At 37.7% G+C, this 16589-nt stretch overlaps 1 protein-coding gene across 15 annotated transcripts in view; it reads left to right on the top strand.

Annotated features, from left to right (window-relative positions):
- Window positions 1-16589, top strand: part of CLASP2 (cytoplasmic linker associated protein 2) — a 279413-nt gene that overhangs the window by 222850 nt on the left and 39974 nt on the right. For all 15 annotated transcript variants that reach the window (XM_037846856.1, XM_037846829.1, XM_037846847.1 and 12 more), the window contains 4 exons: window positions 921-1064; window positions 2861-2967; window positions 4607-4760; window positions 8567-8795. In XM_037846856.1, the coding sequence (XP_037702784.1) occupies window positions 921-1064; window positions 2861-2967; window positions 4607-4760; window positions 8567-8795 (634 nt within the window). The remainder of the gene's footprint in view (window positions 1-920; window positions 1065-2860; window positions 2968-4606; window positions 4761-8566; window positions 8796-16589) is intronic.

Below are 16589 nucleotides of genomic sequence, written 5' to 3'. Positions count from 1 at the left end.
CATTTTCTGTTCTGTGGACTTCTAGGACACTGAGTTGTTGTTCGGCTTCCTCTAATCTTTTATTGTGAGTATCCAGAGTCTTTTTAATTTGGCCAACAGTTTCTTTTATTTCCGTAAGATCTTCTATTTTTTTATTTACTCTTGCAATGTCTTCTTTATGCTCTTCTAGGGTCTTCTTTATGTCGCTTATATCCTGGGCCATGGTCTTCTTGATGTCCTTTAAATCCTTTGCCATGTTTTCGTTCCTCAATTGTAGTTCTTTGATAATTGTACCAAGTACTGTGTCTCTTCTGATATTTTGATTTCAGAGTTTGAAATTGGGTTCTCCATATCGTCTGGTTTTATCATATGCATTAAGATTTTCTGTTGTTTTTGGCCTCGTGGCATTTGCTTTGCTTGATAGGGTTCTTTCAAGTTGTAAAAAAAGATACCAATCTAATTGTTCAAAAACACAAGTTGGTGGCGTACGTTTTCTCTAACTAACCAGCAGATGGCGTCTGTGAGTCATCTATATCCCTCAAGTCAGTTCTCAACCTTGTCCCCGTGGGGGGACATGATTCTTGTGGGGTTCAGTTGGTGAATTCAGTTTGGGTGTGTTGCTGCAGCCGTCTGCCCTGAATGTGGGGCGTGTGTCCGGGTGGTCAGGGAGGAGGGGCAGCTTTAATGTTCAAATGTCTGGTTAACTTTTGCCATTGATTGTTAGTTCATGCTTGTTATATTTTTGTATTCCTTTCTTACCTTCAAAAAATAAATATTAGGTTAAATTTTTTTTCCCAATAATGAAATTTGAAAGGAAATAAGAACATCTTTCTTTTCAGCTTAGCTTTCTGCTATTCAACGGAATTATTCAGGTGACAAAATGATCTCCTTTGAGTAATTAAAATATATTCATCACCTTCTCATATGCTTTTGTTTTCTAGGCAGCACAATCAGTGCTGATTTCCTTATTTGAACTCAATACCCCAGAGTTTACAATGTTATTAGGAGCTTTACCAAAAACTTTTCAGGATGGTGCTACCAAGCTTCTTCATAATCACCTTCGAAACACAGGCAATGGAACCCAGGTATTTCTCACTTGTTTTCTTGGCTCTTCTATACTGTGGTGGTTAGTTTAACAATAATTTCTTTCTTTTACATGAAGTACCCCTAGGATACAATTTTTGCATCTGCACTGGGCAGCAGTTTCTGAACAGAAATAAATATTATGTTGAAAACATTAGAGTCCCTAGGCCTGTCATGTTTGTATTATAATTTGGTGTGTATTACAGTGAGAGGCCCAGGGTCTGGACAAGGAAATCCAAATGTGAGCAGAACACAGTTGAGGGCACCCATTTTTGAAGCCTTTAGAATTAGGACATGCTCTTCGGATGAGCCTATCCTAACTTAAGAACTGAAAGAGATGACTTATTCCAAGACTGACAAATGAGGTCCACTGAGGGTAATGCTTAGTGTTCTAGTTTGCTAATGCTGCCGGCATGCAAAACACCAGAAATGGATTGGCTTTTATAAAAGGGGGTTTATTTGGTTACACAGTTATAGTCTTAAGGCCATAAACTGTCCATCAACAAAGGGTACCTTCACTGGAGGATGGCCAGTGGTGTCTGGAAAACTTCTGTTAGCTGGGAAGGCATGTATCTGGTGTCTGCTCCAAAGTTCTGGTTTCAAAATAGCTTTCTCCCAGGATGTTCCTCTCTAGGCTACAGTTCCTCAAAAATGTCACTCTTAGTTGCACTTGGGGTATTTCTTCTCTCTTTGCTGCTCTGGAGCATGAGTCTGCTTTTAACAGCTGTCTTCAAACCATCTCTCATCTGCAGCTCCTGCGCTTTCTTCAAAGCGTCCCTCTTGGCAGTAGCAGCTTGCTCCTTCTGTGTGATCTTATATAGTGCTCCAGTAATTTAATTCAGACACACCCTGAATGGGCAGGCCAACACCTCCATGGAAATTATCCAATCAGAGTCATCATCCACAGTTGGGTGGGGCGCATCTCCTTGGAGACACTCAAAGAATTACAATCTAATTAACACTGATAGGTCTGCTGACACAAGATTACATCAAAGATAATGGCATTTGGGGGACATAATACATTCAAACTGGCACACTTAGAAATGTTTGGTTATAGGTTCATCGGTCCATGTGTGGTTGTATATATAGGATTTTGTTTGGGGGAAGTAAGGTCTGAGTCAATGAAAGATTTCAGTGTCGTGTGTTAAGGAGTTACTTGCATAACATGCCTAAAGTATTGAATTTAAGTTTTAAAAAGAGAGTTAGAGAGAAGCCTTTGGTAATGGATAAAGGAGAAGACAGATCCACTGCTGTCAGGTTTAAGGTTAAGTCTGAGGGTTAAAAATAGTCTGAGATCAATTTCTTGGACACCAAAGTCAGGGATCTTTTTAAAAGGGGAAAGGATTATTTCATTGTACCATAAGAGATAGGCAGATTACAATACGACCAGAATTTACTCCTTCAGTGTCTTTGTGAAAAATCATTTGTTAAAGCAAACTGAAAGAGGAATGAAATTTGCTCATTAATAATGACTGGAAGAAGAACGTTGGCTCAAAACAGGAAGCTAATTTTAAATTGTTAGCTTTGGATCTGTTGAATCCTTGAGGAAAAAGATTTTGATAATATTCAAGAGCAGGTAAGGGGTGAGGAAAATAAGAAAAGATTCAAGCTGTATTTCTGAACGAGGAGAAAGCACCCCCTTCTCCAAAAACCAGAGATAAGAACAGGAATATTTAAAATATTGACTTATAAATATGGCTTTATCATATTGTTCACCTTGATGGTTGTATGATTTCCTTAAGAGCCTTTTAGTTGAAATTACCTGTCATATATTAATATCTGCTTGTCTGTCTGTCAGGGTTCCATGGGGAGTCCTTTGACAAGACCAACACCACGTTCACCAGCCAATTGGTCCAGTCCTCTGACTTCTCCTACAAACACATCACAGAATACTTTATCTCCTAGGTAATAAAAGGGTAATTTCCCTTCATGGTTTGTATTTGCAGATTCCTGTTCTTAGAAAGAGCAGAGACAGTAATAAAATTCTAATCAATTTCCACTGGACTTGAAAGGGCTTAGAGAAGTAGAAACTTAACAGATTCAAAACATTTTAAGTTTATTTGAAAGTTAATCCTGTGGATGATGGTAATGGAAAAAAAATATTTTGGAAATGGAATTTTTTGTGTTAGTGAAAAGAAAGGCTACTGACAGAACTTTTATGAATTACTGCTAATGTTGCATTAATTAGCATCCTTTTATGTTTCTCAGATGTGCTATATAAATCCAGTAAATAATGAAGAACTATAGAAAGAAAAAAGGGAAGTACAGATAAATTGTAAATTGTGGCTTTCAATTATATTCTACTCAGTGTGAATGGTGAGGCCAATTTATAATGATGGATATTTTGATCCAATATTGACCAATATTTTCTTCCTCTAAAAGTGGAAGAAAAGTTAAGCTTATAGACAAAAATGTAAAAACAGAGAACTAATAAGGAAGGGCTAAATATAAAATGACATGTATACTTCTTTGGCAGAAAGGTGACCGAGATATTGATCCTTAATACAAAATATAAGATTCATATCAGTTTTCTCACACTTGCACAGTTCAAGTGTGGACTGTATTTCAAATGAAGTTCTTGACTCATTAATGGATTAATATTTCTTCCATTTTTTGGGCCTTTTAAAAAAAGTTTGCATAGTAGTTTGTATTTATAATTATTAGCTTGATTTTTGTTATTAGCCATATAAAACAGCATGCTTCAGATTATTCATTATGTTTGTAGGATTCTACTTTGGCATCTAAGGCAGAAAAATATATTGCACATTTATCAATTTGTCTGTTTCTTCCATGTTGAACATGTGACAGTTTTGATGTCCAAATTGAATCTATTTGAATTTTAGAATTTTATTATAGTATTCATGGCAGTAACATTTAGTTCAATATTAAAAAATTCTCTGCCTTCTCATAAATTTGTATAAAATACATTTATCTCTTCTTCAAACTGCACCATTGTTGTGAGTTAATCACAAGGATTGACAGACTTTTTCTGTGAAGCGTCAGATAGTAAATATTTTAGGCTTTGCAATTCATGCAGTCTCTGTCATCAGTTACTCAATTCTGCTGTTGTAGTGGAAAAACAGCCATAAACAGTACATAAACAAACAAACCTGACTTTGTTCCAAGAAAATTCTTTTTGTGGACACGGCCATTTGAATTTTATATAATTTTCATTTGCTATGAAATATTATTTTTCTATTAATTTTTTTTCCAACTATTATGAATGTCCGTACAAAAACAGGAAGGGGTTTGGATTTGGCCCATGGGCCATACTTTGCTGACCTGTGGTTAATCAAAACATTTTTGAAGGTGACAAGACAAACCAGTTGTTTAGGATAAGGCAGTCTGGAGTCCATGCAGGCTGCTGTTGGTGAAGGGAGAAGAGGATATGCTCTTTAACCACATAGAGCTGCCAGGTTTTGTTTTGCAAATTATGCTTTGGGGAATGTACATTCTCTAGTCCTGTCTTAATAAATATCCTCTATAATTCCCTTCAAATGTGATTTTATTACACATAAATAAAAATTAATTGTCATTTTCACAGTGCATTTGATTATGACACAGAAAATATGAACTCTGAAGATATTTATAGCTCTCTTAGAGGTGTCACTGAAGCAATTCAGAATTTCAGCTTCCGTAGTCAAGAAGATATGAATGAACCATTGAAAAGAGATTCTAAAAAAGATGATGGCGATTCAGTGAGTATTTTAATATTCTTATATTGCAGACTGTTTCATATTTTATTATGAGAACTTATTTTTTAAAACCTTTGCATTTTGTCTTTTTCAAATGTAATTTTCTAGGGGGTATTTACTGACCATCTACCACATGCCAGTCACTGTTCTAGGCCTTGGAGTTACAAGACAAAGTCCCTGCCTTTAAGTGCCTTGTAATTTTGTGGAGAGAGACCGACAGACATGTTCGCAAATAGATAAGAGTTTCAGATAAAGATTAGTAATATGGAGTTTCAAGTTAGAATGTATCTTGAGGAAAGTGAATCTGTTTTAGATTGTATGGTCAGGGAAGGCCTCTCTCAGAAAGTGACATTTGCATTGAGACCTAAATAAAGAGAAAAAGGCAGCCAAACAAGATCTAAGAGAGGAGCATTCCGTAATGAAACAGACCCTTAGATGGGAACAAGTTACATATAGTTGAAGACCAGGAAGAAAGCCAATGTAATTAAAGCATTATGAAAGAGTGGGAGAGTGGAATATGGATTAGATCATGTGGATCTTATAAGATAAAGAGTTTAGATTTTTTTTCCCTTTTAAGTTCAGTGATAGTGATTTGCATCATGAGTTTGCATGGGTCTAATTAATAATGTTGTGACCTATCTTTGTGATATTTGTGAATATTATTATGTTCAGTTTGTTGCTTCTGCCATTATAAAAAGAGTAGTTTTTTAATAATGCTTCTTAGACTTTTCTCTGACAGCTTAGACTTTGCCCAAAACAAGCCATCCCACCATTTCCTGTGGAGTCTGTTGTTCCTCAGTGTATGCAAAATTGCTAAACATTGTAATACATCAGGTTTCCTCTTCCACCTTCCTTGTTTCTCTCATGATGTTGTTTTTCTCCCCATGCCCATTCTGGCAGAGCTAGGTTCTACTAAGCCTGGGACACTGGCTGCCAAAAATGAGTTCACTACTTGTATTTTTGTTCCCTACCCCTGGAAGCTGCGTGTGGGAGCAGTAGCAAGTTAGTAACAGTCACTTAATTGAGACTCAGATTTGTTTGGTTTTTTTTTTAGAGACACAGAACGGGAAAACTCACGTAGTAGATTCTAACAGAAGTCAGTTTGAATCCCAGTTCATGTCACATTACCACTTCTAATCCTCAGTAGTCTTTATTAGGAAAATAGAGATATTATTGCCTACCTTAAAAGTTTTTGTGAGTATGATAAATCATATGACTCCTTCCAGCCCATACTTCTCTCCTGAATTCCACGTTTATACATCTAGCTATCTTTTCCCTTAAAACCGTTCTTCCTATCTCACTTGATGTCAATTGTACTTGCTTAGCCAGAACCCTTGGACAAAAAGCTGTCCTTGACTTCTCTCATTTTCTTCTCCTCCACACTCAGTTTGTCAGGAAATCTACTGGGTATACCTTCAGATTATATCCAGATTCCAATTACTTCTCACCATTACCTTCTGATTCAAGCCATCATCATCACCAACCATCTCACCTAGATTTTTAAAATAGGTACCTAACTGGCCTTCCTGATTCTGCCCTTGGCATCCTGTAGTCTGTTCTCACTCCTCTTTTTACAGCTCTCTGGGAACTGTTTGTTTCAGAGTAAAAGCCAAAGCACAATATGGTCTCCTGTTACCTCCCTAGCCTCATCTCCTGCTCAAGCCCCACTGGCCTCCTTGCTGTTCCTTGAATTTACCATGCATGTTCTCACCTCAGGGCCTTTTTACTGGCTGCTCCCACTGCCTGAAACACTCTTCCCAGATAGTCCCATGGCTAATTGCCTCACTTCTTTCAAGTCTTTGCTCAAACAACTTCTTGCAGCTTTCAGAACTCAGTGCTTGTCCTTCATATTGGACGGTTTGACTACTATGTGTCTGAGTGTGCTTCTCTTTTTTAATTTATCCTGTTCGGGGGTTGTTGGGTTTCTTGAATGTGAATATTCATGTCTAACATTAAATTTGGGAAGTTTTCTGCCATTATTTCTTTGAATATTCCTTCTGCCCCTATCTCTTTTTTCCTTGTAGGATTCCCATAATGCATTTATATTGATATGCTTGATGGTGACCCACAGGTCTCTTAGTCTCTGTTCACTTTTTTTAATTCTGTCTCTTTCTATTCCTCAGCCTCAATCATTTTAGTTGTCTAGCTTCAAGATCACTGATTCTTCTGCCAGTTCCAATCCGCTATTGAAATCCTCTAGGAAATTTTTCATTTCACTTATTAAAGACTGGAGTCTTCAACTCAAGTATTTCTGTTTGGTTCCTATTATCTCCAAGAGATTCCCATATTGTTCATCCATTGTTTTCCTCATATTCTTTAGTTCTTTCTCTGTTTTCATCTCCTTGAGTATACTGAGGATCATTTTTAAAAGTCTTTGTCCAATATGTCCAAAGTCTGGTCCTCTTTATTGATGGTTTCTGGATCTTTACCTTGTTTCTTTGGGTAGGCCATCATTTCCTGTGTCTTTGTTTTTTGTGGCACACTGCACATTTTAAAGTGTTGACTGTGGGAATTTAGTCCCTGAACTCTCTGTTCCTTTAGTTTTTGTACAGTTAGTGATATGACAGAGATTTCCTTGAGTGTCAGGAGCCAATCAAAAAACAAACAAACCAAAGCAAAAAGTACCTTTCACAGTCTTTGCAAATTGGCTCTGTTTTGGCTGGTGGTCTCCTTCAGAGCTTGGCCCTCCTTTCAAGAAAATCAGCCTAGGCAAATGGGAAGTTCAGTATCCCGTCTGCCTTATCTGAGCCTGTGTGGAGCCCTGGAGCCAGGTTCTTTTCCTTGGCTTGTGCCTTAAGAATTCCCGTTTGAAGTTTACAGTTCTAATGCCCCTTCTACTCTCTTTGAAATAGACTTTCACCCCCTCCTGGGTGCTCTCCTATGACTTAATGCAGGTAGTCCTTTGCCTTAGGCAGATTAGCTTAGACTTAATTGTTTCTTACCTTGCTTTAGATATCTGCCAGCTGCTTCCCTGCCTGCAGGGCAAATTCTGGGAGGGTGAGACAGAGACCACTTTCCTGACTCAGTCTTTCAAACTTCCACTGGATAGACTGGCACTGACATACAAGCAGCCCAGTATGTGCATAGGGTTATCTCTACTCCCTTTGGAACAGGGCCAAGGACCCACAAGGGGTGTGCAGGCTAGCTCCACACCACACTAGGGAAGAGGTGAGAAAAGACCTGGCAAGGGTACCACAAGCTTCACTACTGTTTTTCAGGCTGCTTTTCCTTGATTTGGTACTTGCCCAGCTACTGCAGCCCTTTAACTGTTTTCCAAAGTTTTGAGGAAGATGGCTCTGCCAGTTTTTGCTGGTTGTTCAAAGATTCTTTGGGGGATGGCATCCTGAAGCACCTTGTACTGCCTTATGGTATATTAGTATTGGTATGTTGATTGGTATTTTAATGGACCCAAACTCATCAGGCATCCTTGCAGAAGTTTATTTGAGTTTCTTATACTTCATTGATACACTGTCATTTTGCAATTTACTATGTTATTAATAGAATCTGGCTGATCTTAGATCCATGTTGCTCTATACCTTCTAAGATGCATTACCTGATAAGTTGCTTTTATGGTTCTTATTTGCCTTCACAGCTGTGGTTTTTTACATCTTTACTATAAGCTTTGACATTCTGAATGTAAGTTTTAACTCTTCATATTGATTGCCATTATTTAAATTTTTTTGGCCCATTTTTATTGCCTTTTTAAAAATGTCCTTTTTTAAGCATTGTCTTTTTAAACATCCTTTTAGAATTTCTAAGAGATATTTGAAGATGAATTAATTTGCTGTGCCTTCCTTTCCCATCAACAGATGTGTGTCGGTCCTGGGATGTCTGACCCAAGAGCAGGTGGTGATGCTACTGACCCAAGCCAAATAGCTCTTGATAATAAAGCTTCATTGCTCCATTCGATGCCTGTTCACTCCTCTCCACGCTCTCGAGACTATAATCCATATAACTATTCAGATAGCATCAGTCCCTTCAATAAGTCTGCCCTCAAAGAAGCCATGTTTGACGATGATGCAGACCAGTTTCCTGATGGTATGTATGTTCTGGGTCACACTGCTATTACTTGTATTTTGAAAGACTGGTAATCACTGAAGCAAAAGAAATGTATGTGCTTTTTTAGTGTAATTCCTTAAAAAGTAAGGATCTTTGGGATTAGAATGTTTTCTCCCATCTTCTAAAAAATAATTTCTAGTGATTTGGTAGTTTTTCTTCCTGGGATGAAAAATATGGTAGTCATCCTGGGATTATCCTCTTATCCTCAAGTTCAAAAAAATCCTTAGTGTCTTCTCAGAAACAACTGAAACCAATTGTCGTTATGAATTCAATTTGCCTCTAAACACAATTCATTCAGTCGTTAATTTTTATATCAGAATGATAAAACTTTTGAAGGAATACCCATTCTTTACAATAGCGCTGTAAGAGTAAGTCATAAACAGTCCCTTTAATAAGATAAATTCAAGGTCTGAGTGTTGGAAAGTGGTCAGGTAATGGGATTTAGAATCAGAAGAAATGGGTTGAAGTCTAATTTCTAACACTTACTAAGATGCAATACTTGGTAAGTTGCTTGACCTCAAATCTCAGTTGTTGCCTCTAAAAGAGAATGGTGATGATGCCCTTCTGATCATACTGTGTAGTAAGGATCAGATCAGTTGTATGAAAACTGATTATAAAGTACAAAACAGTTAAAATATTCTAGTTATTTTAAATAATGAGTTACATTTTTTCTTCTACAAATTATACGAATAATCCACAAATTCTTTTTTTGTAAGAGAATCTTAACTATAAGAAGATAAATTTGAAAGTTTCCTCTTCAACACTGCCCCATCACTCTATATTTAGGTAGTTTCTTGTTTTACTTTATTCCCACATTGTTGTTGTCGTTAAATGTATTTGCGCATAAACTTCTGTGCATATACAAGAAATTCACTCTAAGAAATTTCTGGAAGTAGAATTGCTCTATTAAGGGATATTTACTTTCTCAAAACACTTGGCTAGTTTAAGTAGTACTGATTTCCTCACCAACCCAGGGCGTTTAAAGTGTTTTAAATTTTTATTTTTGCAGTAGATACAAAATAGGGTCATCTTTTAATGTGCATTTCCTTGATTAGTGAAATGATGGAATTAGATATTAGAAGTTTTTTCAATTTTTATAATTTTGGTGAATGTAAAGAATCTTCATTTGTATTTCTTTGATTACTAATGAGGTTGAAGAATCATGTTTTCACCAACTTTCCATTGTAGGAGACTTTATATATCACAAATATCACAAAGCAAAATTATGACAACTTAGTATACATTGCATAAGGATCTGTAATTATATGTTGCCATGCTTCTCTAGTTATACATAGCCCCGCTTATGTATTTTGGTATGTTTTAATCTGTCACAAATAGTTGACTGTGTTAAGTTTAGTCATGATCGAGTAACAGAAGTAAACAAACTTGGACCAAACTTTGAATCCTACATAGTGGCAAAAGCGCGATAAATTGAGACTTTGCTCTAGCAACTTTGCTTATTTAAAAATTATGTATGCGAGAAACTAAGATGGCGGCTAGCTGAGACAGGGCAAGAAAAACGCCTCCGTGAAAAACACTAGCTAAAAACCAGAAAGTGACCTAGAATACCGATTACAGTGATGCGCCAGCTGGATGAGGGCTCCTAGCTCCAGAGGGGCCGTATACTTGGTGAAACCAGGAGTCGGCATTCTGAAACGAGTGAGTAAGCTGGCTGGAAGAACCACAGCTGTGCGGCGGGCTGGGGAAGCCAGGGTTCAGCGTTTGGAGACCAGCTGGCTCTTTTAAAAAAAAAAAAAAAAAAAAGTAGCGGCTCCAACAGCGATTGTGGGAACCACACAGTAAAACACAGCAAGAGGGGGCTGGGCTGGCCTCTCAGCATCTGGCCAGGAAGATAGCCCTCAGCAGATACCCTTGGGTTCGGGGGAACAGAGGGGAGAGCCGGAAGCAGAAAGAAACCCCACAGCTCGCAGCTGGCGCCCCAGAGGGCTGGATAAACTCCTCCCTGGAGCCATGCCCAAGCCTAGAGCCCCGCCAGTTCTCCTGGAGCTGGGAAGGAGGAACTGTGAGAGGAGAAGGGGGCTGAGACGCCCCATTTGGCCATTTTTGCCTTAGGCTGAGAGCGCGCCACCGCACGGCCTGGTGGCCCAGGGCTTCCCTTGTGGGACGGCGCGCACTGGTGATGTAGCACGGCATTCCCTCGGCTGAGCTCCTGGAGGAGCGTGGCTGGGAGTGGGAATCCGCTCGGAGAAGCCAGGGATGCTATGCCAAGTCCACTGGTTTGTGGATCAGTGAGAGTGAGGGTCTGGGGCTGAACTGAAATGAAAGTTTAGCCTTGAATCTCTGGGATCCTGGGGGATTTGAACGTTAGAACTGCCCTTCCTCCCTGGCCACCCATACACACGCCCAACATACAGGGCGGACAGCTCCAGCAACACACCCAAACTGAGTTCTCCAGCTGAACCCACAAGAAACATTTCTCCACACATCGTGGGAACAAGGTTGAGAACTGACTTGAGGGATATAGGTGACTCACAGACGCCATCTGCTGGTTAGTTAGAGAAAGTGTATGTCACCAAACTGTGTTCCTGAAAAATTAGATCGATATCCCTTTTTCTTTACAACTTGAAAGAACCCTATTAAGCAAAACAAATGCCAAGAGGCCGAAAACAACAGAAAATCTTAATGCATATGATAAAACCAGATGATATGGAGAATCCAACTCCAAACACACAAATCCAAATATCGGAAGATACACTGTACCTTGCAAAATTAATCAAAGAACTACAATCGAGGAACAAAAACATGGCAAAGGATTTAAAGGACATCAAGAAGACCATGGCCTAGGATATAAGTGACATAAAGAAGACTGTCAAAGAGCATAAAGAAGACATTGCAAGAGTAAATAAAAAAATAGAAGATCTTATGGAAATAAAAGAAACTGTTGGCCAAATTAAAAAGACTCTGAATATTCACAATACAAGACTAGAGGAAGCTGAACAACATCTCAGTGTCCTAGAAGCCCACAGAACAGAAAATGAAAGAACAAAAGAAAGAATGGAGAAAAAAATAAAAAAAATTGAAATGGATCTCAGAGATACGATAGATAAAATAAAACATCCAAACTTAAGACTCATTGGTGTCCCAGAAGGGGAAGAGAAGGGTAAAGGTCTAGAAAGAGTATTCAAAGAAATTGTTGGAGAAAACTTCCCCAACCTTCTACACAATAAAAATACACAAAGCATAAATGCCCAGCAAACTCCAAATAGAATGAATCCAAATAAACCCACTCCAAGACATATTCTGATCAGACTGTCAAATACTGAAGAGAAGGAGCAAGTTCTGAAAGCAGCAAGAGAAAAGCAATTCACCACATACAAAGGAAACAACATAAGACTAAGTAGTGACTACTCAGTAGCCACCATGGAGGCGAGAAGGCAGTGGCATGACATATTTAAAATTCTGAGAGAGAAAAATTTCCAACCAAGAATACTTTATCCAGCAAAACTCTCCTTCAAATTTGAGGGAGAGCTTAAATTTTTCACAGACAAACAAATGCTGAGAGACTTTGCTGTTGAAAGACCTGCCCTACTTCAGATTCTGAGGGGAGCCCTGCTGGCAGAGAGACAGGGAAAGGAGAAAGAGATATAGAGAATTTTAACAGATGTATATAGTACCTTACATCCCAAATCACCAGGACACTCACTTTTCTCTAGTGATCACAGATCTTTCTCCAGAAGGGACCATAAGCTGGGACATAAAACAAGCCTCAAGAAATTAAAAAAAAAAAAAAAAAAAAAAAAAAAAATTGAATATACTCAAAGCACATTCTCCAACCACAATGGAATACAAATAGAAGTCAATAATTTTTGAATTGTAACTCCACTATTTACTTCCTACATGATATAAAATACACAAACTCTAAGGACAAATCAGTGGTTTTATACTCAATGTAAAGTATGTAATTTTAGACAACTATATAAAAGTGGGGGAATGAAGGAGTATAGGAACATAGTTTATGTGTCCTGTTGAAGTGAAGGTGGTATCAAAGAAAAACAAGATTGATACGGATTTAAGAGGTTAATTTTAAGCCCCACAGTAAACACAAAGAAATTATTAGAGAATATAACCATAGAGATGAAAAGTAGACTTTGGGTTAAGAGAAATGGGGGAAGGGGCAATGGGGAGTTAAGAAATGAGTGTAGGGTTGCTGTTTGAGGTGAAGGGAAATTTCTAGTAATGGATGGTGGGAAAGAGCATTACAACATTCTAATCGTGATTAATCCCACTAATGAAAGGCTAGGGAGGGGGTGGAATGGGAAGATTTAGGCTGTATGTATGTTTCCACAACTGAAAAAAAAAAAGTCTAACTAGATGACAATTGAATGCTAAGGATGAACTTGGATGGGACTGGAGGATAGAGGACAGGTGGCTCAAAGGGACACAGTTGAGACATAAGGAAAAGGAAATATAGAATATAAGCTTTGTATCATTGTTGAATCTCTTATACTTCTTAGCTGTGCTTAATGGGATTGCATAAAAGAATGTTCTTGTTCATGGGAAGTGTATACGTGAATTATAGTGTATGCTCAAGGATGTGTGCAGCTAACTCTCATATGTTCAGAAGACAGAGCAATAGATGATGGATGATAGATAGGGAGGGAAAGAAATAGCAATGTGACAGCATGTTAAAGTGGGTGGATTGAGCTATCGGGGAAGGGGAGTCAGGGTATGATGGAATTCTGTGTATGGGGCTAGTATTGTTTTTTGCAACTGTTCATATAACTTTGAATTTATTTCAAAATAAAACACACACACACACACACAAATTATATATGCACAACTGGCAAGGTTAAATTTGGTCCACTGACATTTCTTGCTTGAACAGCACAATATATGTGTGTGTGTGTGTGTGTGTGTGTTCTTTTAATTTTAGAATAATCTGAAGCTTATTGGGACTATAGTACAAAGAACCTTTTTTTCCTGAATCATTTCAGGGTGATTTGCCAATCTGATGTTCCATCACCCCAGATACTTTAGGACATATTTCCTACAAAGACATTCTTCTACGTCACCACAACATACACATCTTGGCTATAATGACCTTGGCACTTTTGAAAGTTCAAGGCCAGTTATTTTGTAGTATTTCCCTCACTTTGGTTTGTCTGGTGTTTCCTCATGATTAGATTCAGGTTGTTCATTGTTGGCATCAATATCACAGAAGTAATGGTGTGTTCTTTTCACTTGTCCCATTACTGATAATGTTAATGTTGATCACTTGAATATGGTGGTGCTTACCAGGCTTCTCCACTGTGAACTTATCCTCTTTTCTCTTTCTAATTAATAAGTGTTTGAGAGGTACTTTAAAACTGTAAAAACCCTATTCCTCATTAAACTTAAAATTCGTTTGCATATTTATAACTGTGTGTACTATTAGTTTCTTATTGTATTCAATGGATTATAATTTGTTGCTTTATTATTTATTTTGATGTTCAAATTTTCTTTGATTTGGCCAGCAGGATCCCAGTCAAGCTGGCTTTTTTGTCCTTTTTATATGTTACCATCCTTGTTACTGGCATAACAAAATTGTTCAGATTCATCTTGTACAGTCCCTGCTTCAGTTCTGAAATCAACCATTTCTCCAAGGTTCCTTGGTTCCTTTTAGTGGAAAATGGTATTTAAAGGCTCAATCTCAGCATTAGCTGTATTCACTAGTAGTAGGATATCACTACTCCCCAGACTTTACAGTGACCAGAGCCAGAGAATGTGTGTGTGTATATACATCTCTATTGATTTCCATCTCTATTAATTTCTGTATCTTTCGGAAGCCATGCGTTTATACCAATAACACCAATTTCATTCTAGCACCTTGGAATTAATCTAAGGTTTCCTCCCTTTCCATATTGATAACCACCCTTTCTAACAGTGAGAAACTTGGCTTCCTTTATCTTTAATATATTTATTTAATCAATCTTCTTATATGCAACTGATTTCCCATCTTCATCACCACCGTCTCACTTGCAGAAATGCACTCCTGCTGGGGCTCTGCTGCTCCACTCAACACCCTTATCCTTCTTGTGTTCTGATACTCCATGCCATGGATGCTCTTCTCATTTTAGTTGACTCCATGTGGGCATCCTTTTTACCTTGCTTAGATTCTGAAACCCTGTGCATGAATGTCCTTCTCACCCCATTCAGACTTTGACACTGTGCCAGAGTGCCCTTCTGCAGAGACATTCTTTCATTCTACTCTGGGATACATTATTCTCCCCACTCCACCCCCATCCCAAACCCACCTTGCTTTGCCCCCACCTAACTGCTTCAGGAGGGGTAAGGGAACAGCAGCATTTTTGAAAAATTGAATTTGAAAGGAAAGCTTTTAGATATGGCATATATCCCCTAGGTTGTACTTCCAGTTCACACTAGGCTTGCTTAAGTCATTTACATGACATCCCTGGTCCTCGTAGGCTTCCAAGTGTTCAATCCTTGGTTTAGGGGATTTCAAAGTGACTAGAAGATGCTACCATCTAGAGTAGTTGGCTATAGAAATGGTCACATATTGGACTTGTTGCATGGAGTTTTCAAGATCTCCTCTCCCTAAATGAATTAAAAAGATGCTTTAGAGTAATGTTCTTGATAATGGTTTTGTTTCATTTTGTTTGTTTTTATTTCATTTTTTCTACTTAATGTATCATTATTTGGAAAGAATTGACTTTAGATTACTTTTTTATTTTTCCTGTCAGAAAGTCCTCAAATGTCTATTTGAATTTAACATCTTGAACTCCATGCCTTTAAGCAGCAAGGCTTAATGCTATACTTAGAAAGTTATTAAACTGGTTTTGTATTCTTCTTTGGAACAAAAAGTAAGAAATAAGAGAAATGAGATACCTATTATTTTTAAATTGATTTAACAAGTGTTTGTTTATATTCTGTTAGCACTGAATGTAAATTTTTTTTCTTAATATATGTGCAGCCTCTTTGCATGATCTTGCTGGTTAGAGCCATAGTTAAAGGACAGTGATTTACCTTAGAACTTTTGAAATCCATTAATGATCAGAGGAAATCAGTGCAGACTGGAAGGAAAATTTCCGAAGTGGATATTTCATATGATATCCTAGTGACATAATGAGTATGTTCAAAATATTTGATAGATTAATATCATAGTACTGAGGTTTCATTTATCCAGTTAAAATGGCAAGAAACTGTTAAGCTTACTGTGAGCTGGGCATTTTATGTGCAATGTATTTAATCCTTATGACATTTCGTAATGCTAAAAGAGGTTATTTCAACAAGAGGACTTAGTCTAATTTGTGTGCATTCAATATCATAGCTTCAAGATACAAGCAAGAATTAACAAAACCCAAAAGAGAAATAGACACATCCTCAGTCACATTTGGAAATTGTAAGCACTCCTTGCTCAGTGATTAATAAAATGACCTAACAAGAAATCAATACAGATGAGAAAGATTTTAACACCATTATTAACCAACTTTATCTAATTGACCTTTATAGACCACTGTGCTCTGCAATTGGAGAGCACATTGTTTTCTTCTGTATGGACAACATTCATCATTTAATTCTTAATGTAACAAAAGAAGTAGGTGGTAGCATCCCTCTTTCCAAGATCAGAAAACCAAAACTCAGATTTAGCCCCTTGCCCAGCTGCTAACTGGCAGACCTTGGAATTCAAAACAGCTGTCTATCTCGGCTCAAAACCTGTATACTACTGCTTCCCAGTTGACTCAGTTATAATAATCGAAAAATCAGGCCTTCCATATATACTAGGTAATTCTTAAGCATGTATATATATATATA

This window comes from Choloepus didactylus, chromosome 1, assembly GCF_015220235.1.
Source record: "Choloepus didactylus isolate mChoDid1 chromosome 1, mChoDid1.pri, whole genome shotgun sequence".
Lineage (NCBI taxonomy): Eukaryota > Metazoa > Chordata > Mammalia > Pilosa > Megalonychidae > Choloepus > Choloepus didactylus.
The sequence above is the reverse complement of the archived record's forward strand: the minus strand, read 5'-3'. Positions and strand labels throughout refer to the sequence as shown.